At 40.5% G+C, this 27,458-nt stretch overlaps 1 protein-coding gene and 1 pseudogene across 1 annotated transcript in view; both read left to right on the top strand.

Annotated features, from left to right (window-relative positions):
- Nucleotides 1-7,522, top strand: part of ZMYM1 (zinc finger MYM-type containing 1) — a 31,022-nt gene extending 23,500 nt beyond the window's left edge. The window contains exon 10 of the mRNA XM_055586443.1: nucleotides 335-7,522. Coding sequence (XP_055442418.1) covers nucleotides 335-2,608 — 2,274 coding nt within the window. The 3' untranslated portion in view covers nucleotides 2,609-7,522. The remainder of the gene's footprint in view (nucleotides 1-334) is intronic.
- Nucleotides 6,360-9,753, top strand: LOC129656507 (F-box only protein 22-like; annotated as a pseudogene).
- Nucleotides 9,754-27,458: the final 17,705 nt, after the last annotated feature.

Below are 27,458 nucleotides of genomic sequence, written 5' to 3'. Positions count from 1 at the left end.
TCCTGGACCAGAGATTGAACCTGTGTCTCCTACACTGGCAAGCAGATTTTTCACCACTGAGCTACCTGGGAAGCCTACTAACTGCCTTCTTGTTTAAGCTTTCCTTTTTTAAACATATTATATGTGTATTTGAACATATCTATTCCTGTTTTGATCCTGGCGCTCAAAAACATAGAGCAATAAACACATTTTGGTATTCACATTCAGGTTCCTAGATCTCAAGTCTGACTTGAAATTATTAATAAGAATACTGAGTTATAATAATTGTTAATGTTTCCCTCTTTAATTGACTGTTTGAAAACTGTTCAAACAAATGTTGTCTTTTTCTCCCAAGATTTCACCCAGTGAATCAAGTAATAGTGTGCAACAGCCAAGCCTTTCACCACCGTCATCTGTAGTCAGTCAGCATACGGTTGCCTTAAATACAGAAGAACAAAAAGATCATATGTTAAACCAAAATGCTACAAACAATATGAAATCCATGAAAAAAAGTGACAGACTACGTCACCCAAAATTTACATCCAAAATACAAACAGTTAAAGGTAAATCACAAAGTATTAAAAAATCTTATTTTCAACGATTAGAAAACAGTATTAAAAAGGATGTAATATTCTGTTATTCATGCCAGTTGTTCTGCCAGAAAAAATTTAACTATGGAAGAGAGTCACTTAGAGCACAAGGAATTTCCCATTGGAAAAAAACTATGGAAAAATTCAGAAAGCATGAGAAAAGTGAAATGCATTTGAAGTCATTGCAGTTTTGGAGAGAATACCAATTTTGTGATGAAGCTGTTAATGACACTTTATCTAATCAGTCAAAACAGATTGAAGGAAATAAAAAGTACCTAAAGCTTATAATTGAAAATACTTTATTTCTTGGAAAGCAATGTTTATTCTTAAAAGGAAGTGACCAGTCTATTTCATCTGTGAATAAAGGCAATTTTTTAGAATTGTTAGAAATCCGAGCAAAAGATAAAGGAGAAGAAATATTTCGACTTATGAATTCACAAGTTGACTTCTATAATAGTACACAGATTCAAAATGATATTATTGAAATAATAAAGACTGAAATATTGCAAGATATTGTAAATGAGATCAATGTCTCCTCGGCTTTTTCAGTAATATGTGATGAGACCACTGATGGTGCCACTAAAGGACAGTTCTCAGTTTGTGTGAGATACCCACAGAAGACATCAAAGGCTGTGTTAATTAAAGAAAGATTTTTGGGTTTCATAGATGTTGAAGAGATGACTGGGACCAGCTTACACAGGAGTATCAAAGCTTACCTGCAGCAAATTGGAGTTGATTTGAATAAAATACGAGGCCAGGCCTATGATAGCACCAGTAACTGGAAGGGAAAATTTAAAAAAATTGCAGCAGAATTTAAGAAGGAAGAGCCAAGAGCTTTATACCTGCATTGTTACACACATTGTTTGGATTTAGCAGTGATTAGGTTTTGTAAGGAAGTAAAAGAGCTCCGAAGTGCTCTAAATACTCTCAGTTCTTTGTTCAACACTATTCATGGGGAAATGTCGGTAAATTTTCAAAACATTTATAAGCTGAGTCAAAGCAAAACGTGCAAGAAACACATATCACAACCATGTTGGACAGTCCATGATAATACATTACTGTCTGTGATTGAGGGACTTCCAGAAATCATTGAAACGCTGGAAGTTCTATCAAACCATTCTTCAAACACAAGTTTAGCTGATGAATTGAGTGATTTGTTGGCATTGGTTTCTAAATTTGAATTTATCTTTTGTTTGAAATTTCTTTATCGAATACTAAGTGTTACAGGAATTCTTTCCAAAGAGTTTCAAAGTGAAACAATAGACATTTTTTCTTTGTCTTCAAAAATAGAAGCAATTTTGGAGTGTTTATCATTTGAAAGAAATGATACTTATTTCAAAACTATCTGGGATGGAGCAGAGGAAATATGTCAAAAAATAACCTGTAAAGGTTTTGAAGTTGAAAGACCTTCATTTCAAAAAAGAAGAAAAATTCAGAAAACTATAGATCCTGGCAATTCAGACAGTATGTTTTTTCCTACCTCAACAGAAGAACAATACAAAGTTAATATTTATTACCAAGGCTTGGATACTGTATTGCAAAATTTAAAATTGTGTTTTTTAGAGTTTGATTATTGTAAAATGAAGCAAATTTCAGAATTGTTACTTAAATGGAATGAACCCTTAAATGAAGCAACAGCCAAAGATGTCCAAGAATTTTATAAATTTGATGCAGACATCATCCCAGAACTTAGATTTTATCGGCACTATGCAAAGCTCAACTTTGTCCTGGAATATGATTTTATCAACTTCAGCAATCTTGGCCATTTATTTATTCAGCATGGTCTTCACAATAATATTCCTTGCATATCAAAGCTATTATATATTGCTTTGTCTTGGCCAGTTACTTCAGCAAGTGTTGAAAACTCATTTTCTACACTGTCTCGTCTTAAAACATATTTATGTCGTACCAGGGGACAAGAAAAGCTTAGTGGCTTAGCCCTAATGGCAGTTGAGCAGGAATTGGTAGATAAACTGATGGAACCTGAAAGGCTCAATGGAATTGTGGAAAAGTTTATCCTTCAGGTGAAAGAAATATAGTACTTGCTAGCTTGAATTCACCTGAAAGAATTTTTATTTCTGTTGTATATTATAGTTTTTATTTCAAATGTGTGTATTTTTAAGAAAAAAGGTTTTTCATCAGAACATGTAGCATTTACTCGGTTCAAAATTCATGACATAGAATGATACATAGTGAAAAGGCTCCATCCCTTTTTAAATACTCATTTCCCCCTCCCACAAGTATTCTCTCTTTCTCTTAAATATCCCTCTGGAGATACCTAGTCATAAATGTACTGTACATACTGTTCTTCAGCTTGCCTTTTTCCTTTAACATGACATTTTTGTCACGTTCTATATATCAGTACATAGAGTTTTAGAGTCTTTTTTTAATAACCACATAAGATTTAATTGTACGGATGTACCATAATATATTGGAGCAGTCCCTACTGATAAACATTTTCTTTCCAGTCTATTTCAATTGCAGATATTGCTGCATTTAATAACCTTGTACATAGGTCATGTTGCACATTAGTGAGTTGCTATAAAATAAAATTTTAAACTGGAACTATTAGGTCAGAAGATTTACACATTTTTATTTTTCATAGATATTGGCAAATTTCTTTCTATAAGCATTGTATCATCTTATAGTCCCACCAACAATGTGAGAGTGCCTATTTCCTCGAATCTTTATTAATTATTAATAAACATTTTGATCATTGCAAAGTGTTATTTGAATAATGATATGTTGACCACCTGTTGCAAAGAACTGACTTTGGAAAAGACCGTGATGCTGGCAAAGACTGAAGGCGGGAGGAGAAGGGGACGACAGAGAATGAGGTGGTTGGATGGCATCACCGACTCAATGGACATGAGTTTGAGTAAACTGTGCAAGTTGGTGATGAACAGGGAAGCCTGGTGTGCTGTAGTCCATGGGGTCACAAAGAATCAGACATGACTGAACTAAACTGACTGATACTAATCTCCGTGGAGGTGAAATCTCAGTGGAGTTTTTTGTTTTCACTTAAAACAAAAAAACACACATAGTTTCTGGTCTTACATGTATGTCTTTAATCCATTTTGAGTTTATCATTGTGTGTGGTGTTAGGAAGTATTCTGATTTCATTCTTTTACACATAGCTGTTCAGTTTTCCCAGACCATTTATTGAAGAGGCTGTCTTTGCCCCATTGTATATTCTTGCCTTCTTTGTCAAAAATAAGGTACCTGTAGGCGCTTGGGTTTATTTCTGGGCTTTCTGTCTTGTTCCATTGGTCTGTCTGTCTGTTTTTGTGCCAGTACCATAATGTTTTGGTGACTGTAGCTTTGTAATCTGAAGTCAGGAAGGTTGATTCCTCCGGCTCCACTCTTCTTTCTCAAGACTGTTTTGGCTATTCAGGGTCTTTTGTGTTTCCATATGAATTGTGAAATCTTTTGTTCTAGTTCTGTGAAAAATGCTATTGGTAATTTGATAGGGATCATATTAAATCACATTTGAATTTCCTTTTCTGTGAAATCTCACATTTAAACATTAAAACTGAATTTTGCTGTGGTTTTGGTTGACACATAGCTGGATGACAGTAGGAATTCCTCATCTACTTTATGAGAACGTGACTGTTTTTTGCAATACTTCTGATGGAGCTCTTTTTCTGTCTTTACACTTGGTGTGCATCATTCCATGCATATGTAATTTTATACTTTAATGCATAGCCTTGCTCCACCTGATTGTAAACTTTATGTAAAACTTTAAGTTATATTCTACTTATCTTTCTGCAGTTTGCCTTTTTCACTTTGAGATTTATACATGGATTTCTAGTTGATACATTCTAACTGCTGAATTTGTTTTTGTTCAGTGGCTCAGTCCTGTCTGACTGTGCAGTCCATGGACTGCAGCAGGCCGGGCTTCCGTGTCCTTCACCATCTCCTGGAGTTTGCTCAAACTCATGTCCATGGAATCAGTGATGCCATCAAACCAATGGATGATGCCAATCTCATCCTCTGTTGTCCCCTTCCCCATTCCATTATATGAATATACATGTTCATCCTTTATTTAAATAGGCATTTTATATCATCTGATTCTGTATTTTTATAATACTGCAGTGATCCTTTGTGTATGTGGTATACACTTGTACATCCAGCAAATATTTTTTCAGCATGTATGATACTCCAGACACTATTCTAGCTGGCAGAGATCCAGCAGAGAATAAAATAAGGCCTTGACTCTGATGAAACTCACCTTTCTCATGTGGAAATCAAAGATGTTAGAAGAGGTTGCTTAGCAACTCATATAGATAGATGATAATACAGAAAAGAATATTTTTATGCTGCATAAGATAAAAGATGAGGCTTTGAAAGAGCTGAGGCCACTTAGGTTGTTCGGTTGCCAAGTCGTGTCTGAATCTTCAATGAGTCAGCTGTTCACATCAGGTGGCCAAAGTGTTGGAGCTTCAGCATCAGTCCTTCCAATGAATATTCAGGGCTGATTTCCTTTAAGATGGACTAGGTTTGATCTCCTTGCTGTCCAAGAGATTCCCAAGAGTCTTCTCCAGCACCACAGTTCTAAAGCATCAATTCTTGGGCACTCTGCCTTCTTTGTGGTCCAACTCTCTCTTAAGTGGCCCACAAGCTGGGAAGGTCTGTTTCTAAGGTACTTACTTTGAAGTGGACTTGATGGGTCAAGACTGTGCATTAGACACCTAGTTGAACCATTTTTCTGCTCCCACCCGTAATATCTGTATCTGTTGTTCCACATCCTTGCCGACATTTAATATTGTCAGTTTACTCTTTAAAAAAAATCCATTGATTTCTACTTTAATAGAAGGGAGTTAATCTTTCGTATTCCATGCTTATTGCATACGTTTTCATTTCTTTCTGTTTTGTATGAACGTGCTTAACGCTGTGACCTTTCCTCTGAAGTCACCTTTGCCTACCATGTGTTTGTCTCATTTTCGTTATTTGCTAGCAGTTTGCATTTGTGATTTCAAGAGCTTGGGTGTTTTTTTCCAGATGTTATATTACTTTTTAGTAGTCTAAAGTCAGTAATACAAAATTTAGAACTGAAAAAGAGGAAAATGAGAACTACAATAGTTAAAATGGGATTCTTGGTAATTCCCTGGTGGCTGCGGATCCAGGTTCAATCCCTGGTTGGGGAACTAAAATCCCATAGTCTCTGCAGTGCAGCCAAGGAAAAAAAAAACAAGCACTTTCTTTGTTGAATATTTACTATATAACCTTAGTACTTTTCTCAGTGCTTGTTATTTCACTTCTCACAACCAGTCGTTTTATGGAAGAAACTGAAGTCATAGAAGTTAATGATCACATAATTAGTAAATGTTGGGTGAATCTAGGATTTGTACCGAGACAATGTGACTCCAAAACTCATGCTTCTAATCACTATGTTCTACTACCTTTTATATAAATTATTATCACAGATGTTCTAAATAAAAAATTCACTACCAGGAGTACATTGAAGACTAGAAGATGACAGAAATAGCTGCCATACTCTTACTCTCCCAGCTTCCTTCATAAAAGCAAAAATCTATGCATGGCATCTGTAGCAAGTCTTGGTGACACGGTATCCCCACAATCCCAAAATAAGACCAGATAGTGACAAACTCAGAAGCAGCTGTAAAACCTGAGTAGTGCCAGCTATCTGTGTGGAAGGTCATGGACAAAAAACAATGGGACATCTGATGGCCTTGAGAAAAGGGTGTCTCCCAAAACATTGCCACAGGAAAGTGCGGCAGGCCAGTTTCAAAGCAGCCACAAAAAGTGAAGGTTCCTGCAGCTGCTAACATGCAGGTGTTTAAGAGGATTGCTAAACTCCAAACTTGTCTTGAAACTAACAAATGTAAGCTTTCTTCCAAAACAACCTTTTCGAGGAGAAACTGCTGGCTGTAGACACCAGTTTCAGCAGGAATGGACAATAGGGGCAAAGGAAAGAACAGTGAAGTGGGGGAGAAACGAAGCAGCTGAAAGAACTAGGTCGTTTATTTTAGTCACTTTGTAAAACTAATATATCTCATGAACCTCAAGGATAGAAAAGTTATTTTGTCCCTTTTAAAAATATTTAAAACTGATCAGTGGAATTGTGGAATATGATAGAAAATTATAAGAATATAAAACTAAATCCTTAAAAAACAACCTACTGTTTCAAACCAAGGTTAAATGGTAAAATTGTAAAAGAACAGTGTAAACTAGAATTAGAAATGCTCAGATGAGTGGATAAAAGGTGTAAAAATAAATGCAAAGAATTCAGGAAAATATTAGAAGTTAAAAGGAATAAAAGTCAAAGTGAAAACTAAAGGGAATCAAAAGTGAATAAACAATTGATAATTCCTAAGAGAAATAGATGGAAATGAAAAGAAGGAAAATGTTTTAAATCGAGAAGAGTGATACCTCATTGAAAACCTGATATCCGTTAAAAAAGAAGTCTGTGAAGAAATCCAAAGCAAGGGATAAGAGCAAATACTAAAAACTTGGTGCAGGTTATTATGCTGTTGTCTATACAGCCACCCTTCTATCCTCAGTCTTGTGGTGACGAAGCTGGAACACTGCACGTTTCTGCTCTGAGTAAGTGCCTGCTCAGTCATTTCAGTCGCATCCGAAATACGGGACTCTCTGACCCCATTTCTGTTCTAGCTGTATTTATATTAGCCTCTGCCAGGAGGGGGTCACTAGAGGGAGAATGCAGGTCTGAAGGAAACAGGATTATGTTGCATCCTGTCTACCTTCTGTGGGCTTTATATCTGCTTGTGGTTCTTGTGAGCATTATTCCAGCCAGTGCTGTTACTTCCAGCGCTTCCTTCCCTAGCCTCAGCTGAGTCAGGTTGCAGTTTTTTATAACACCTGAAGCGCTTTCATCATACCTACTGTCAGATACAAGCGGCCCCTTTTCAGGGATCTTGGTCTTAGGTCAAAGCTCAGAGACCAGCACAAGCATGATCCCTCCTCATTGTCTTAACTTTCAGCTCCACGAGGCTGTTCTGATTCCTCTCCTTTCTTTGTTCTCTCATTTCAGGATATTAGCTGCTCTCTCCTTGGGTTTCCCTGGTGGCTCAGTGGTAAAGAATTTACCTGCCAAGCAGGGGACACAGATTTGGTCCCTGCGTTGGGAAAATCCCCTGGAGAAGGAAATGGCAACCCACTCCAGTATTCTTACCTGGAGAATTCCATAGACAGAGGAGCCTGGTGGGCTACAGTCCACGGGGTTGCAAAAGAATCAGACACAACTTAGCTACTAAAAAACCACCACCATGATATCTTGATGTTCTCTTTTTATCCCTTCAGTAACCTATTTATACTTAGTATGTTTTTATATTCTGTTCAGATAAGTAGTATGGCTTCTGTTCTGACTGAACTCTGGCTGATACACTGAATCAAGAGAACTTGCTTGAAATTAGAAATACTTTATATGTTAGAAAGACACACTGTACACCTAGGAACATTGACCCAGAATAGTCAGTACTGAGTCATGGCCTAAAAAAAAGAATGAAAATTTTGAAAGGGTTTTTTAAAAGAAAAAGTCCCTGGGAGTCCGGGCCCTCAAACAAAAAGCAAGGAGGAGGTTACTTATAGGGAAGATAAATCTGATCATGTTCATACTTTCTGATAGTGACACCATGTTAAAAGATAATGAAGTCCTTTGTGCGTGTGCGTCCCCAGCGTGTGCCGCTTATGGAGGGAGTGTGTGCGCAGAGTGTTGCGGACTCATCGGAATGTGACCTGGATCTCCGCGCTCTCGGCGGATCCCTGCCATCTGGCGCAGCATTGCCTGGTCCGCATGGTAGCCGAAGAGCTTGAGAATGTCCATATATTACCACAGACAGTTCTTTACATGGCTGATTCAGAAAATTTCATTAATCTGGAGGAGTGTCGTGACCATAAGAGAGCCAGGAAAAGAACTACTATGGAAGCGGCGTTTGCCCTTGAGAAGCTCTTCCCAAAACAATGCCAAGTCCTTGGGATTGCGACCCCAGGAATTCTAGTGACACCGATAGGATCACGTAGCAATCGACCTCAGGAAATAGAAATTGGAGAATTTGTTTTGCTCTATTATTTCCTCAAATTGAAGGAATAAATATAAAGCCCTTTCATTTTATTAAGGATCCAAAGAAATTAACACTAGAAAGGCATCAACTCACTGAAGTAGGTCTTTTAGATAACCCTGAGCTTCGCGTGGTCCTTGTTTTTGGCTATAACTGCTGTAAGGTGGGAGCCAGTAATTATCTGCAGCGAGTCGTCAGCACTTTCAGTGATATGAATGTCCTCTTGGCTGGAGGCCAGGTGGACAGCCTGGCATCGCTGACTTCTGAAAAGAGCCCCCTGGACATTGATGCCACTGGTGTGGTCGGACTGTCATTTAGTGGACACCAAAAGTCCAGGGTGCCACAGTGCTCCTCAGCGAGGATGTCAGTGATGAGAGGACTGCCGACGCCGCAATGCAGCGCCTCAAGGCAGCGGACATTCCAGAGCAGAACACCGTTGGCTTCATGTTTGCATGCGTCGGCAGGGGCTCTCAGTATTACAGAGCCAAGAAGAATGTGGAGGCTGATGCATTTAGAAAGTTTTTTCCTAGTGTTCCTTTATTTGGCTTCTTTGGAAATGGAGAAATTGGATGTGATCGCATAGTCACTGGGAACTTCATATTGAAGAAATGTAATGAGTTTATAACGATCTGTTTCACAGCTATACAACAATAACGGCACTGATTCACCTTGGGTCATCTAAATAAAGCCACCTGTAAAGTGGCTTTCACAATATGTGGCTTGTAGGCTCTGCCTTTTCTGGAAAATGGAAACTTGGGAGGTGTGTATTTCAGACAAAAGAAACTTTATATGTATCTGTTTTATAGCTTTGACACTCTAAAGATTTTTTTGGTAGTTTTTAATGTATTAGAGGAAGGATAACTTTGTATATAACATAATGGAGACCCAGAGTTGAGAATTTTTGCATCAGGCACAAGTGAACCGATTATGACTAGCGCACCAGGCTGTGTGACTGCTGTATGACAGGACTTTACACAGTCTTCTGCATGGAAAGACTGAGAAAGGGTCCATCAAAGGAAGGAGAGCTGAGACATTCCATGACTACCTCTGCAGTGGGAGATGATCTTTCAGCAGAATCATGAACATTTTTTTCCTTCCTTAATAAAAGAGAAAACTAAAAAAAAAAAAAGATAATGAAGTAACATGAACTTAGGATTTTTCTTTTTTTAGGGGGGGTCACACCATGCGAGATCTTCGTTTCCTGACCAGGTATCAGTCACACACCACTGCATTAGAAGCACAGGATCTGAACCACGGGACAACCAGGGAAGTCCCCAAACAGGATTTTATATCCAACCAAATGGACTTTCAAGCATAGAAAGCCACAGGCTGTCATCAATAGTTAGAACAATAGTGTTCTAACTCATTATTTCCATGAACCCTACATGAGGAATCTATTAGAATAAGGTTCAGATAACCAGATTAATAGGAGAGGCATTAACGTAAGAGGTGATAAAGCTTTGCAAGTATTGAATGAGTAAAATGAGAATATTACCTTAATGATTACCTATGCTAATAGCAGTAATTCAGTCAGACATTGTGTGCGTCCTAACTGATACTAGCACTAGCTAGGAAAGGCGTCCTCAGGTATCTGGCTTTCTGTTCCGTCGGACTCGGTCAGGCTGCTAAGGATTAATTTCAACTCTTTTTTTTTTTTTTCCTCTCCCAGTCCTAGCAGCTTTGCAGTTGCTGCTGCTGTAATACCTTCTTGGTGCTCTTTAGCCTTTCTAGTCATATAATTCAAATAACTCATGTGGTTCCAGTCTCCTGACTGGATGTTCCCTGATATAACACTAGCTATGAATCTTGCCAAATAATTCAATCTGGAGTCTTGTCAAAACCCTAGATCTAGCTGCTTGTTTACTGGAAATGTAGGGGGTCAGAGGAGCATATTAAATATCAATGGGATTAACCAGCAAAGTCCAAATCCTGGGAAACTGCACAGGATAAACACTTCTAACAAAAACTAACAAGGAAAAAATGGCAGAGGATCCTCTAAAAGAGCAGTAGGATTTGAAAAAGGATACATGTATAACTGAAAAAAAAATTTTGTATTACAGTCCTGGGGGTAATGTCACCGAATTGTACACTTTAAAATGAGGGGATTTAGGGACTTCCCTGGTGGTCCAGTGATTAAAAAGGGGACACAGTTAAATTCCTGGCCTAGGAAGATCCCACATGCTGCGGGGCAACTAAGCCCACGCACCACAACTACTGAGCCCTCGCTCTAGAGCCCATGAGCCGCAGCTGCTAAAACCCGTGCGCCTAGGGCCCGGCTCTGCAACAAGAGAAGCCACGGCAGCTGAGAAGCCCACACACCACAACCAGAGTAGCCCCCAACCACCGCAACTGGAGAAAGCCCAAGTGCAGCAACGAAGGCCTAGTGTAGCCAAAGAGAAATATTTTTTCAAAAGAGAATTTTATGATACATGAATTATATTTCGATAAAGCTGTTATTTTAAAGGAGGAGTCATGTATCAACAAATTGTGTAGACCATGTTTAGATCTTAAAGCAACTGTCAAAAAAACGGGTATTTATAATGACATTGTGGTTGTGTGTTTTTTTAAAAGTCACTTTTAGAGAAAACTACTTAAGCTGTTAGTCATGAAATTACCAACATGTAATCTGGAGCTTCAAAATAATCATAGAAGTAGAGGGAATATGTGAGGATCAAGATGAAAAATTGGCCATGATTTCATAGTTGTTGAGTCTAAGTGATGGGTACGTAGGGATTCATTGTATTGTTAACTCAGTTTTTACACGTGACATTTTCTATTGTAAGAATGTTACTAAATGATGAACTGTTTCCCACTGGAATTCATGCCAGGAATGTAAAGGTGTTTTAATACTAGGAAATTAATTTATGAAATGAAATTTCATATTTCATATTTATTTGTTTATGAAATGCAACAGAATAATATATCAAATTAAGAAAATGATATCAAATACCATAGCATTGCTAAAGCTTTAACTTTTGTGCCTGATTTTAAAAACTTTGGTAAAATTAGAACAAAAGATATTTTCTGTTAACAATAAATTGTTGGTAATATATTTATTAGTAGGTAGCTGAAGACCTAGACAATAGTATGTATAACATTATCAGTTCATTTGCTCAGTCATATCTGACTCTGTGACCCCATGAACTGCAGCACGCCAGGCTTCCCTGTCCATCACCAACTCCCAGAGCTTGCCCAAACTCATGTCCACCGAGTTGGTGATGCCATCCTACCATCTCATCTTCTGTCATCTCTTTCTCCTCTTGCCTTCAGTCTTTCCCAGCATCAGGGTTTTTTCAAATGAGTCAGCTCTTCACATCAGGTGGCCAGAGTATTGGAGTTTGAGCTTCAGCATCAGTCCTTCCAATGAATATTCAGGTCTGATTTCCTTTAGGATGGACTGGTTGGATCTCTTTGCAGTCCAAGGGAGTCTCAAGAGCCTTCTACACCACCACAGTTCAAAAGCATCAGTTCTTCAGTGCTCAGCTTTCTTTATGGCCCAACTCTCACATCCATACATGACTACTGGAAAAGCAATAGCGTTGACTAGACAGACCTTTGTCAGCAAAGTAATGTCTCTGCTTTTGAATATGCTGTCTAGGTTGGTCATAGCTTTTCTTCCAAGCAACAAGCATCTTTTAATTTCATGGCTGCAGTCACTATCTGCAGTGATTTGGGAGCCCAGAAAAATAAAGTCTCTCACTGTTTCCATTGTTTCCCTATCTATGTGCCATGAAGCGATGGGACCAGATGCCATGATTTTAGTTTTCTGAATGTTGAGTTTTAAACCAACTTTTTCATTCTCCTCTTTAACTTTCATCAAGAGGCTCTTTAGTTCTTTGTTTTCTGCCATAAGGGTGGTGTCATCTGCATATCTGAGGTTATTGATATTTCTCCTGGCAATCTTGATTCCCGCTTGTGCTTCATCCAGTCCAGCATTTCTCATGATGTACTCTGCATATAAGTTAAATATGCAATACCAAATTAAAATTATCAATATGAATTTTACTGAGTGCTTACCATCTACTAGAAACATTAAAAAGTAGGAAAGTAAAAAGCATCTTATCTTATCCATTTTTATATCTAGGAAATGATGTTAATGTTATTCTACTTCCTTTCTAGGCAGGCTAAATCTTCTAGGGAGATGGCAAGGGCAATAAGCAAGTTGAAAAATGTTTCTACATTATTACAGTCCCAGGCCAGCTCACAGGGAACACTGTTCAAGTGAGTCTCCCTACGAGCCTCCTTGCCTTTTTTTAGTTCATGGTTTTTCTTCATGCAAACTTACAAAATAGCCATTAAACCAAGATGGATGAAAAGTTATCTGATTTATTAATTACAGTGACATTACAAGAATCTTCAGGAGAAGCAGCACCCTGAAAGGTCTCCAACATGCATGTTTAAATTTATATACGCATATAAAACCAAAAAGCCCTCTCATTCTCTTATTTGACTCCACCTGGGTTTCTACCAATATGTCCCTTGAAGAAGTCTATATCAACTCCATGGACTACCCACTTTCCTGCCTCAAGCAGACTTATGCTTTTACATCCATCTTGTTTAATTACCTTGTACTGGTGCCTGCTCAGTTCTTCCTTAATAGCAGTTATAACCATATTTTGTTTTCTTCCAAATATGTGGAGACTTTTCCTTTTTAATCAAAAGTATGCCCCTCTGCCCCCCAAAATGTGCATGTGTATTAGTTCTGTTTCTCTGAAGAACACTAAGATGTATATAACCATCCCATTAAAATGAGTGCAGGACTTCCCTGGCAGTCCAGTGGTTAAGAATCTGCCTGTCAGTCTGACAGAGGTTTGATCCCTGCTCTGGGAAAATTTCACATGCCATGGAGCAGCTAAGCCCATGTTCCACAGCTGCTGCGCCTGTGCCCCAGAACCCACGACCCACAACCCCTGAAGCCAGTGCACCACACAACTCGAGAGCAGCCCCGCTCACAACTGGAGGAGGCCCGTGCACAGTGATGCAGACCCAGGGCAGCCAAACAAGAAATTAAGGAGGGTAAAGACGAGTGCGTGGGAAACCAAAGACAGTCTTTTCTTGGAAAAAAAAAAAAAAGACTGCTAGAACTCGTATCTAAAGCAATTTAAAATATGATATTTGTGTAGAAATAGATAGCTCACTGGACCAGATATATAATGAAATTTAGTATATGATAAAGGCAGCTGAACTAGTGAAGGCTATTTTGATTATCAACAGACAGAAGCAACTCAAACTAGCTTAAGGAAACAGATTACTTTGGTGAATTGTGAAGCTGAATTCAGGTAGAACTGGAAACCATGAAAATAATGTTACCACAGCTCCTCATTTTTATCATTAAGCTTTACTCTTTGTTCTATATTGGTTTCATTTTCAAGGAGTTCTCTCTAAGGTAAATAGAAGATGACCAACACCAAGCCTGGCTTTTTGCCTTTCTCCATGGAGATCAGCCCTGGGATTTCTTTGGAAGGAATGATGCTAAAGCTGAAACTCCAGTACTTTGGCCACCTCATGCAAAGAGTTGACTCGTTGGAAAAGACTCTGCTGCTGGGAGGGATTGGGGGCAGGAGGAGAAGGGGACGACAGAGGATGAGATGGCTGGATGGCATCACTGACTCGATGGACATGAGTCTGGGTGAACTCCGGGAGTTGGTGATGGACAGGGAGGCCCTGCGTGCTGCGATTCATGGGGTCGCAAAGAGTCAGACACGACTGAGCGACTGATCTGATCTGATCTGATGGTGCCCATTACCTAGCCAACAGAGCTGATAGTTCCAGACAAATAGGAACTCAGGAAAAGATTACATAGTTGAGGAGCATAAGAAGAAATACAACAAACTGACTAAATTACAAGAAGAAGATAAAAAATATATACAGCACAAAAAATTTAAACATACATAAGCAGGAGCCTCACGGAGAGAAGGGATAATATTGAAAACATCTGTGCATTCACACACAGTTGCTCAGTCGTGTCCAACTCTGCAATTCCGTGGACTGGAGCCCAGCAGGTTCCACTAGCCATGGGATTATTCAGGCAAGAATACTGGAGTAGGTTGCCATGCCCTCCTCCAAGGGATCTTTCCAATGCAGGGATCGAACACACCCCTCCAGCTTCTGCATTAGCAGGTAGACTTTTTACCACTAAGCCGCCTGGGAAGTCAATTGAAAGCGTGAAGCAACACTTTCTAACACCATACACAAAAATAAAATGGATTTAAGATCTAAACATAAGACCAGAAACTATAAAATTCCTAGAGGAGAACATAGGCAAAATACTCTCCGACATAAATCACAGCAGGATCCTCTATGACCCACCTCCCAGAATATTGGAAATAAAAGCAAAAATAAGCAAATGGGACCTAGTTAAAAGCTTCTGCACAGCAAAGGAAACTATAAGCAAGGTGAAAAGAGAGCCTTCAGAATGCAAGAAAATAATAGCAAATGAAGCAACTGACAATCTCAAAAATACACAAGCAACTCCTGCAGCTCAATTTCAGAAAAATAAACGAACCAATCAAAAAACGGGCCAAAGAACTAAATGGACATTTCTCCAAAGAAGACATACAGATGGCTAACAAACGTGAAAAGATGCTCAACATCACTCATTATCAGAGAAATACAAATCAAAACCACAATGAGGTACCATTTCATGCCAGTCAGAATGGCTGCTGTCCAAAAGTCTATAAACAATAAATGCTGGAGAGGTTGTGGAGAAAAGGGAACCCTCTTACAGTGTTGGTGGAAATGCAAACTAGTACAGCCAATATGGAGAACAGTGTGGAGATTCCTTAAAAAACGAAATAGAACTGCCATACGACCCAGCAGTCCCACTGCTGGGCATACACACCAAGGAAACCAGAATTGAAAGAGACACGTTGTACCCCAGTGTTCATCGCAGCACTGTTTATAATAGCCAGGACATGGAAGCAACCTAGATGTCCATCAGCAGACGAATGGATAAGAAAGCTGTGGTACATATACACAATGGAGTATTAGTCAGCTATATAAAAAGAATACATTTGAATCAGTTCTAATGAGGTGGATGAAACTGGAGCCTATTATACAGAGTGAAGTAAGCCAGAAAGAAAAACACCAATACAGTATACTAACGCATATGTATGGAATTTAGAAAGATGGTAACGATAACCCTGTATGCGAGACAGCGAAAGAGACACAGATGTATAGAACAGTCTTGTGGACTCTGTGGGAGAGGGAGAGGATGGGATGATTTGGGAGAATGGCATTGAAACATGTATAGTATCATATGTGAAGCAAATCGCCAGTCCAGGTTCGATGCAGGATACAGGAAGCTTGGGGCTGGTGCACTGGGATGACCCAGAGGGATGGTATGGGGAGGGAGGTGGGAGCAGGGTTCAGGATGGGGAACACCCGTGGCGGATTCATGTTGATGTATGGCAAAACCAATACAATATTGTAAAAATAATAAACTGAACTGAAGGTCAAAAAAAAAGCATGAAGCAAGAATAAAGAGTTACAAAGAGAAACTTAATACTGGGTACAAAAATGTATAATAATTGAAATAAAGAACAGAAAATGTAGATTGGAGAAAATAATTAGAGAATATACCCCCCAAAAAAGGAAAAGGAATCTAAATGTTTAACTACAAAAATAAGAATACAAAAGAAGCCAGTAATGGAGGAAATGAGGGATGAAAACCTATAAGGTATACAGAAAATAGCAAAACGACAGAAGTAAGTCCTTCTTTACCAGTAATTACTTTAAATGGTTTAAACTCTCCAGTCAAAAGACAGGGTAGCCGAAAACAAAAAAACCACAGTGAAGCTCCATTTCATCCCCACTGCTGCTGCTAAGTTGCATCAGTCGTGTCTGACACTGTGCGACCCCATAGACGGCAGCCCAGCAGGCTCCCCCATCCTTGGGATTCTGCAAGCACAAGTATCTGAGGGGTGCCATTGCCTTCTCCATCATACCCACTAGAAGGGCCATAATCAAAACACTGAAAACAGCCAAGTGTTGGTGAGAAGTTAAAACTGTCATACACCTGCTAGTGGGAGGTGGGTACTGTGGAAAAGTTTGGTGGTTCTTCAAAATGTTAAAGTTATCTTAAAACCCAGGAATCTCACTCCTAGGTAGATATTCAACTGAAAATACATGTTAACACAGAAACTTGTGCGTGAATGTTCATAGCATCACCATTCACAAAAGCAGAAACAACCCAAGCATCCATCAACCGATAAATGGATAAACAAATTCTGTTTTATCCATACAATGGAATATAAGCCCGTGCACCACAACTATTGAACCTGCACTCTAGAGCCCAGGAGCCTCAACTACAGGGCCCATGTGTCTAGAGCCCGTGCTCTGCAACAAGAGAAGCCACAACAATGAGAAGCCTAGATGCCACAACTAGAGAGTAGCCCACCACTCACCACAACTACAGAAAAGCCCAAGCAGCAAAGACAATAAAGAAGTCAACATAAATTTATTAAAAAAAAAAAAAAGACGTCTACCCTGAGACTGTCATGCTGAAGCTAGGAGTAGGCATTCCAGTCAACAGCCTCAGCTGAGCCCTTGGCCAATAACCAGCATCTGGCAATCATGTCAACGTCACCTTGAATGTCACGCCCAGGGAATTTTCTGATGACTGCAGACCAGTCAACAACTGACTGCAATTGCATGAGATCCCAAGCAAAAACGGCCAAGTCAAGCCCTTCCTAAATTCCTGACACATGAAGCTGTGATGAAGTAAAATGATTGGGGTAATTTATTACACAGCAACAGGAACCAGAACAATTCCTGTCTGAGATGTATGGGACCATTTAACACATTTGACTTTTATAAGTCTACTTGCCAAAACTGGACTGAGAGATTTACTGTGAAATCTGATAAAGTTCTTCATTTGGTTACCTCATATGCATACTCAGTCTTGAAAGATAACGTTGTGTACACATGATAAGGAATCTTTTCATTACTATAATTTTCTATGTACAGAAACACTGGCCTAGAGATCAGAGCATAAATTTTAATCTCAGTTCTGCCATTTACTGATTTTTGTGACTCTTGATTAATTCACTTTCTGAGTCCCAGTGCCTTTGCTTATTAAGGCTACTTCCCAGAATTATAGTGTAAAGATTAAATGAAATACTATAAGTGAAATAACTCAGTAAACTATATAAGTTTATAGTTTATGAAGTTATTTCACCTATATGATTTCTCTTTTTTTTTTACTTTTTTTTTGGTAATATTTATTTATTTTGGCTTCGCTGGGTCTTCGTTGCTGCTCGAGGACTTTAGTTTCAGTGAGCGGGTGCTGTTCTCTAGTAGCGATGCTCAGGATGCTCGCTGCAGGGGCCTGTCTTGTGGAGCAAGGCCTAGGCGTTCAGGCTCAGTAGCTGTGGCACATGTGCTTAGTCTCTGTGCCTGTAGGATCTTCCCGGACCAGAGATTGAACCCATGTCCCCTGCATTGTCAGACAGATTCTTAACCACTGGACCTCCACGGAAGTCCTCACCAATTTGATTTCACTAAAATAATTCCTACGCTATTTCCCTGGGTGGTAGCCATGATTATTAATAACTGTTATAGGACTGGTTGGGGCTTCCCAGGTGGCACTAGTAGTAAAGAATCTGTCTTCCAATGCAGGAGACACATGAGATGTTGATTCTATCCTTGGGTCAGGAAGATCCCCTGGAGTAGGGAATGGCACTCCACTCCAGTATTCTTGCCTGAAAAATCCTATGGGCAGAGGAGCCTGGTGAGCTACAACCTGCTGCTGCTGCTGCTGCTAAGTTGCTTCAGTCGTGTCCAACTCTGTGTGACCCCAGAGAGGGCAGCCCACCAGGCTCCCCCATCCCTGGGATTCTCCAGGCAAGAGCACTGGAATGGGTTGCCATTTCCTTTTCCAATGCAGGAAAGTGAAAAGTGAACGTGAAGTCGCTCAGTCGTGTCCGACTCCTAGCAACCCCATGGACTGCACCCTACCAGGCTCCTCTGTCCATGGGATTCTCCAGGCAAGAGTACTGGAGTGGGGTGCCATCGCCTTCTCCGAGCTACAACCTACGGGGCTGCAAAGAGTTAGACACGACTTAGTGACTGAGCACACACGTAGGACTAGTTGGCATAGAGCAGAGCGGGAGAAAAGAACAGGGATCTATCAGCGACTAACAGAAGAAGTGAGTACCAGGCCCAGATCATGAAGGAAATAACCAAGGTAATTAGAAGATGATAAAGTCATGTATCTCAACATTTCGGAATTTCAATTGAAAATGTGAAGCAGAAGTTGAATTTATACAAAAATATCAAAGTCAGAATGACCCTTGTGGCAAATGAGAATTAGTAAAGTGACATGTGAAGCTTCCAGGAAAACACATGCAGAAATGTCCTAATTACCAGATGGGATAAAAACAAAAGAAAGCTGTGGAGTCTAATAAGAAAAAAGCCTATTTCCTGAAGGTAACATATATTATTTACTAATGGTTTGTTAGTATGAACCATTGAAAGCATATTTTTTTTTTCTTCTTCCACAACGGTAAAGATAATTCCATATTAAACTATATCTCAAAGGCAAGGTCTGTATCTTTTTTAGAGGGGTAGAGAGGGGGCTGGGGGCCAGCGACACTGTGCAGCATGCAGGATCTTAGTTCCCTAATCAGGGATTGAATCCATGGTCCCTGCAGTGGAAGCCCAGTGTTTTAACCACAGGCCAGCCAGTGAATTCTGAAGATCTGTATCTTATTTTGCGTTCAGTTCAGTTCAGCCGCTCAGTCGTGTCTGACTCTGCGACCCCATGGACTGCAGCACGCCAGGCCTCCCTGTCCATCACCAACTCCTGGAGCCTACCCAAACTCATGTCCGTTGAGTCGGTGATGCCATCCAACCATCTCATCCTGTTGTCCCTTCTCCTCTTACCCTCAATCTTTCCCAGCATCAGGGTCTTTTCCAATGAGTCAGCTCTTCGCATGAGGTGGCCAAAGTATTGGAGTTTCAGCTTCAAAATCAGTCCTTTCAATGAACACCCAGGACTGATCTTTAGGATGGACTGGTTGGATCTCCTTGCTGTCCAAGGGACTCTGAAGAGTCTTCTCCAACACCACAGTTCAAAAGCATCAGTTCTTTAGCACTCAGCTTTCTTTATAGTCCAACTTTCACATCCATACATGACCACTCGGAAAACCGTAGCCTTGACTAAGCAGACCTTTGTTGACAAAGTAATGTCTCTGCTTTTTAATATGCTGTCTAGGTTGGTCATAATTTTCCTTCCAAGGAGTAAGCGTCTTTTAATTTCATGGTTGCAATCACCATCTGCAGTGATTTTGGAGCCCCAAAAAATAAAGTCAGCCACTGTTTCCACTGTTTCCCCATCTATTTGCCATGAAGTGATGGGGCCAGATGCCATGATCTTAGTTTTCTGAATGTTGAGCTTTAAACCAACTTTCTCACTCCTCTCTTTCACTTTCATCAAGAGGCTCTTTAGTTCTTCACTTTAGTAGACCATAAAAAAATGTTCCCTGAGTAAAATGTAAGATATCATTAATATCTTAGATACAGTGGCATGTGTGCATGCCTGCTAAGTTGCTGCAGTTATGTCCGCTTCTTTGAAACCCTGTGGACTGTAGCCCACCAGCCTCTTCTGCCAATGAGATTCTCCAGGCAAGAATACTCAAGTGGATTGCCATGCCCTCTTCCAGGGGATCCGTCTCACCCAGGGATTGAACCCATGTCTCCTGCAGCTCCTGTATTGCAGGTGGATTCCTCACTGCTGACCCACTAGGGAAGCCCTAGATATACTGGATAAAACACCAAATGTGGTATAAGTTTCATATCTGAGTGTCAGCTCTGCCATTTCCCAGTTCAGAGACTTTGGATAAGCCATGTTCTCTCAGGCTCAGTCTCCTTGGTAAAACAGGAATTCTTTCTAATATAATGTATAAAATAATTATACTGTTATTTTAAATTTATTTTACACCAGGATTCTCACAGAGGATTCAAAGTCCAGTAAGACATGCTCCCTGCCACTCAGAGGTCTAATGGGTGAAACAACTGTAGACAAATAAATCCAATGGTTAACAATAAAGGAACACCAAAGGGATCATCATTTTTCTTTGTGTGTCTGCATGTGTGTACCTCTGAGTTGTGGAAATTAAAAAAAAAAAAAAGTAAGAGTATCCTGAAAGTTGGTATTTGCTAGTCTTGAAACGGAGCAGGACCATATGGTCCTTGCCACCACCCGCCCGCCCCCTCATGTCCTCTGCGTGCCTTTTGTCTGTGGATAACTTTAGTCAAAGAACAAGTTTAATCAGAGAAGTGAGAAATGCTGAAACAAAGGAAAACAGTCATAGGAGACTAAATAATTATAGTCATTAAACATAGTCAAGGACCTTTAGTTTTTTTCCCAAGGGCTATAGATAATATTCTGAGCCACATCCTGCGAGCTGTCATAGATACTAAAACACCAGGTGGAGAAGTTAATTACATGATGACCAGAGTCTACCCAGGACATGAGCTGCTACAATTTTGAGAATTGGAACAAATGGACCCTGAAAATAAAAATTAACTGTACCTGAAACAACCTAAATGATGCTAGTCAGACCACCGATGACCGATTTGAAGATGACTGTTAGAGATGACCAGAGAAGGCAATGGCATCCCACTCCAGTACTCTTGCCTGGAAAATCCCATGGACGGAGGAGCCTGGTGGGCTGCATGCAGTCCATGGGGTCGTGAAGAGTTGGACACGACTGAGTGACTTCACTTTCACTTTTCACTTTCATGCATTGGAAAAGGAAATGGCAGCCCACTCCAGTGTTCTTGCCTGGAGAATCCCAGGGATGGCGGAGCCCGTTGGGCTGCCGTCTATGGGGTCACACAGAGTCGGACACGACTGAAGTGACTTAGCAGCAGCAGCAGTTAGAGATGACTGCTGATTCTGCATGTAGCTGCCCCCTCTTCTGTCTAGAAAAGCTCTCCCTACTTGTCAGAGGGAGAGTGAGTTGGCCTTTGGATAGACATCTGCCACCCTTCCCGCCTTCTCAGTTGCTGGCATCTGAAATAAAGCAAACTTTCTTTTCCACCAACCCGGCCTGCTTTTTGGGTTTTGACTGGTGAGCAGCTGGATCCACTACACACCATTTGGTAACAGTCTGACAAACTGAAGGTCTTTCTAGGAAGCTGGAACAGTGTGTACAGAGGTAAAGAGGTAGAAAACGCAAGATAAACTTGGGGAAGTACAAATAGTTTAGTTTAGATGAACAGTTGTTTCAAAGGCATAACAAAAGGTATAACTAAATAAGGAGCTATTAATAGATTTATGTGGCCTGGTAAAGGAGTTTCAGGGAGAAGACAATTGCACCCCACTCCAGTACTCTTGCCTGGAAAATCCCATGGACGGAGGAGCCTGGTGTGCTGCAGTCCATGGGGTCGCGAAGAGTCGGACATGACTAAGCGACTTCACTTTCACTTCTCACTTTCATGCATTGGAGAAGGAAATGGCAACCCACTCCAGTGTTCTTGCCTGGAGAATCCCAGGGATGGCGGAGCCTGGTGGGCCACCGTCTATGGGGTCACACAGAGTCGGACACGACTGAAGCGACTTAGCAGCAGCAGCAAGGAGTTTCAACTTCATCTTGAGTTGACCAAAAAGTTCGTTCAGATTTTTCCTTTCTTTCTGGCCAACACATACAAGAGAAAGGGATTCTGAACACCGCATAAATAAAATTAGAGTTCTGGGGAAAAGCCTGACAGCAGCGCAAGTGCCAGTGAAGGCAGGGAGGCTGGCAGAGGGCAGCAGAGTCCCAGGGGGTCACTGACGCTGGGTTAGGATGGTTTGGGCAGATTCAAAAAGGGCTTGAATTAGATATTTAGGAAATACAATCTACAGTACTTAAAGAACGATTGCCTGAGAAAAGGGGAGGGAGATGTAAAATAATACTATTTTAAATTCTACCATAAAGGAAAGTTGTGAGAAAAAAATAACATTTGCTTTGGTTTAGTTTTTCTTTTTAACATCTCATGTAAAATATTAAATAAAATTCCACCAAAAAAATTAAAAACAAGGAGGGGCAAGAGTACACAAGTGTAATACAACCATATATCAGAGAACCTAAAAAGTATACGATGAAGGAAAGAAAAATGAGTAACATCTGTTTGTTGCTGTTGTTTAGTTGTGAAGCAGTGTTTGACTCTTGCAACCCCATGGACCGTAGCCTGCCAGGCTCCTCTGTTCAAGGTATTTCCTAGGCAAGAATACTGGAGTGGGTTGCCATTTTCTGCCCCAGGGGATCTTCCCGACCCAGGATTGAACCCTTGTCTCCTTGCCTTACAGGTGGATTCTTTACCACTGAGCCACCAGAAAAGTCTATAATATTTATTACTTGGTTCCATACAAAAGGAAACCATATTGTTACTTTTATCTGGTTTTGCCCTGAATAGAAAAATTTGGTTTGACTCTCTAATGGAAAAATTACATTATTAGTTATTTCAGTGTGGCATGTGGGATCTTACTTCCCCGACCAGGGATCAAACCCATACACCTTGCATTGGAAGCTTGGAGGCTTAACCACTGGACCACCAGGGAAGTCCCTATAGTTTAAAGTCTGAAACCAGAAAGAGAACAGGATAAGCTGTCTAGCTGAACCCTGTTGGGTTCACTCATAATTTTATCCAGCAGTCCTTGTGGTGCTAGCACATCTTTGTTAAATTCACCATCTTATTTGATAAAAATAAATCCCTGGTTCCAAATCAATATATAAATGAAGAGCTGGTTTCCCTAAGACACAAAGTAAAATATCAATGAATCCTCACATGCAACACTTTTCCTTTTTGTCTATTACAGCTAAGGGCAGTGTTTTTGTACTGCCCGATCCAAAACCCTTTACTCAGACACAGACTGGCTTTCTAGTCTGTTGGAATTGCTACCACAGAATGTCATTGAAATGTCTCTCCACACCACAGGCTTAGAGTTGAACATTCTCTAAAGTCCCTCTTTCTCACTGGCCTCAAAAAATAACCAGTCCCTTTTGCTTTTAGGATCTGAGACATATTTATTTTGTGGAAACAAAGAATATAAAGTTCCAACCATCTCAGCTGAGGCATCAGATACATGAGAGGAATAGCCATCTTGGTCCAGCAGTCTTCAGACAACAAAAGCTCCAGTGTCTGTCCACCTTGCGGAGGCCAGTCAACTCTCAACACCATAATAATTTGTTGTCCCAAGTCACTAAATTTAGGGGTAGTTTGTTATGAAGCATTAGATAATAGAAACTACTGAAATGGATAACAGTGGGCAAGGGGTCAGACAATTTAGGAGGCAATTTTAATAATCTGGGTCTGAGATCTCAGTGCCTCTTGCTCAAGCTGTTTGCAAAGAACAAAAGAAAAGTGTTGTGATCAAAATCCTTAATAATGGCCTACAAATGATCTTACCTCAGCCTACTGCTCAGGCCTCTTATACAACAGTCTTTTTTTAAAAACCATTTTATTGGGATGTAATTCACATACCATCCAATTCCCTCCAAAGTATATGATTTAATAGTTTTTAGTATATTCACAGATACATGCATCCATTACTACTTTAGAATGTTTTAATTACCACAAGAAGGAATCCTGTATCCTTTAGCAATTACACCTTTATTCCTACTTTCCCATTTCTCAACACCTTTCCCCCAGTCCTAAGCAACCACTTACCTACTTTGTAGATTTCCCTGTTCTGGCCGTTTTATACAAATAGAATCATATAATACGCGGTCTTTTGTGACAGGCTTCACTTCTGTTGTAGCATGTATCACTACTTCATTCTTTTTTATGGCTAATATTCCACAGTATGGATATATCACTACATGTTTATCCATTCATCCGTGACTTTTATTTCCACATTTTGGCTGTTATGAATGATTCTGTAAATATTCATGTACAAATTTTTGTGAGCATGTTTTCATTTCTCTCAGGTTATTAGACTTGCTGGGTCACATGGTAACTGAGGAACTGCTACTGTTTTCCAAGATAGCTACACAATTTTACACTCCCAATAGTGTATGCTGCTGCTGCTAAGTTGCTTCAGTCGTGTCCGACTCTGTGCGACCCCATAGACAGCAGCCCACCAGGCTTCCCGGTCCCTGGGATTCTCCAGGCAAGAACACTAGAGTGGGTTGCCATCTCCTTCTCCAATGCATGAAAGTGAAAGTGAAGTTGCTCAGTCGTGTCCGACTCTTCGCGACCCCATGGACTGCAGCCCTCCAGGCTCCTCCATTCATGGGATTTTCCAGGCAAGAGTACTGGAGTGGGGTGCCATCGCCTTCTCTGCCCAATAGTGTATAAGGGCTCTGATTTCTTCACATTTCTGCCGACAATCTAGTAGTTGTGAAGTGGTATTTTTTTTCCTTCTCCAACTTTTATTGAGGTATTATTGACAAACATAATTGTATAATAAAGTGTACATTGTGACTGGATACATTATGAAAGCACCTAGCAACTGCTGCTCTTTGAAAACATTTTAAGTTCTACTCTCTTAGCAAATTTCAATTCTATAATGCAGTGTTTATGAACTAGTCACCATATTACAAAGAATTGATGTTTTTGAACTGTGGTGTTGAAGACTCTTGAGTCCCTTGGACTGCAAGGAGATCCAACCAGTCTATCCTAAAGGAGATCAGTCCTGGGTGTTCATTGGAAAGACTCATGCTAAAGCTGAAACTCCAATACTCTGGCCACCTGATGCGAAGAACTGACTCGTTTGAAAAGACCCTGATGCTGGGGAAGATTGAAGGTGGGAGAAGGGGATGACAGAGGATGAGATGGCTGCATGGCATCACTGACTCAATGGACATGGGTTTGGGTGGACTCCAGGAGTTGGTGATGGACAGGGAGGCCTGGCGTGCTGCGGTTCATGGGGTCGCAGAGTCAGACAAGACTGAGCAACTGAATTGAACTGAACACACCATATTATCTTCAGACATCCTATAGTTGAAAGTGTGAACTGGTATCTCAGGGTATATACATGTATTTTTCATGACCAAGCTGCACAACCAGGGATGGAAGCTGGGCCCCTGCTTTGGAAGTGTGGAGTCCTAACCACTGGACTGCCATGTTCCTTTGAAGAAAAGTGATAAACCCAATATGCCCTTTTTTTGTTGAACACCTTTTCGGTGTCATATCTAATAATCTCTCGCCCAACTCAAAGTCATTTACCCATTTTCTAAGTTAATTTTATTCGTACATTTAGATTTTCAACACTTTGGTTAAGTAAATTAGTTTGGGGAATACCATGCTGTGTTAAATCTTTAAATTCTTAAAAATGGGATGTTTTCCTATTTGGCACTTTAATTTCTTCTGAGTCTTTCCCCAGACCACACGATTGCACTCATCTCACACACTAGCAAAGTAATGCTCAAAATTCTCCAAGCCAGGCTTCAACAGTATGTGAACCGTGAACTTCCAGACGTTCAAGCCAGATTTAGAAAAGGCAGAGGAACCCGAGATCAAATTGCTAACATTCATTAGATCATCAATGAAGCAAGAGTTCCAGGAAAACATCTATTTCTGCTTTATTGACAAAGTGACTGTGTGGATCTCAACAAACTGGAAAATTCTTCAAGAGATGGGAATACCAGACCACACGACCTGCCTCGTGAGAAACCTATGCAGGTCAAGAAGCAAGTTAGAACTGGACATAGAACAGACTGTTTCCAAATCGGGAGAAGGAATACATCAATGCTGCATATTGTCACCCCTAGTTAACTTATATGCAGAGTGCATCATGAGAAATGGATGAAGCACAAGCTGGAACCAAGATTGCAGGGAGAAGTATCAGTAGCCTCAAACATGCAGATGACACCACCCTTATAAAGAAAGCGAAGAACTAAAGAGCCTCTTGGTGAAAGAGGCGAGTGAAAAAGCTGGCTTAAAACTCACCATTCAGAAATCTAAGATCATGGCATTCAGTCCCATCACTTTATGGCAAATAGAGGGGGAAACAACGGAAACAGTGAGACTATTTTTCTGGGCTCCAAAATCACTGCGGATGTTGACTGCAGCCATGAAATTAAGACGCTTGCTCCTTGGAAGAAAAGCTATGACCGACCTAGGCAGCATATTAAAAAGCATAGACATTACTTTGCCAGCAAAGGTCCATCTAGTCAAAGCTATTTCCCAGCAGTCCTGTATGGATGTGAGTTGGACTATAAAGCTGAGTGCCAAACAATTGATGCTTTTGAGCTGTAGTGTTGGAGAAGACTCTTGGACTGCAAGGGGATCCAACCAGTCCATCCTAGAGGTCCATCCTGAGTATTCATCAGGACTGACGCTGAAGCTTAAACTCTCAATACTTTGGCCTCCTGATGCAAAGAACAGACTCATTTGAAAAGATCCTGATGCTGGGAAAGATTGAGGGCAGGAGAAAGGGAAGACAGGATGAGATGGTTGGATGGCATCACTGATTCTATGGACATGAGTTTAAGCAGGCTCTGGGAGTTGGTGATGGACAGGGAAGCCTGGCATGCTGAACGAAGTCCATGGGTTTCCAAAGAGCCAGACACAACTAAGTGACTGAACTGAACCGAGTGTTTTCCTCATCCTCCTTGACTTCAAGTATGTCTGGAACTTTTTCAAATTTGGTTGTGTTGGGTCTCCACTGTGGCACAGGCTTGAGCTTCTCTTGTTACTGCACATGGGCGCTACAGGTCACAGGCTCATGTGGAATCAAGTTCCACAACCAAGGGGCTGAAACTACATTCCCTGCATTGGAAGATGGATTAAGACCCTGGATCAATGGGGAAGTCTCCCAACCCATTTTAACATCAAAGATGGAAGGCGTGCAAAACATTACATGCCTCATACACAATTTGTTAAAAACCTAGTGGACTCGTTCTCAACTTAAGCT

The sequence above is a fragment of the Bubalus kerabau genome, chromosome 6 (assembly GCF_029407905.1).
Source record: "Bubalus kerabau isolate K-KA32 ecotype Philippines breed swamp buffalo chromosome 6, PCC_UOA_SB_1v2, whole genome shotgun sequence".
Taxonomy (NCBI): Eukaryota; Metazoa; Chordata; class Mammalia; order Artiodactyla; family Bovidae; genus Bubalus; species Bubalus kerabau.
This window is presented reverse-complemented; position numbering and strand designations above follow the sequence as displayed.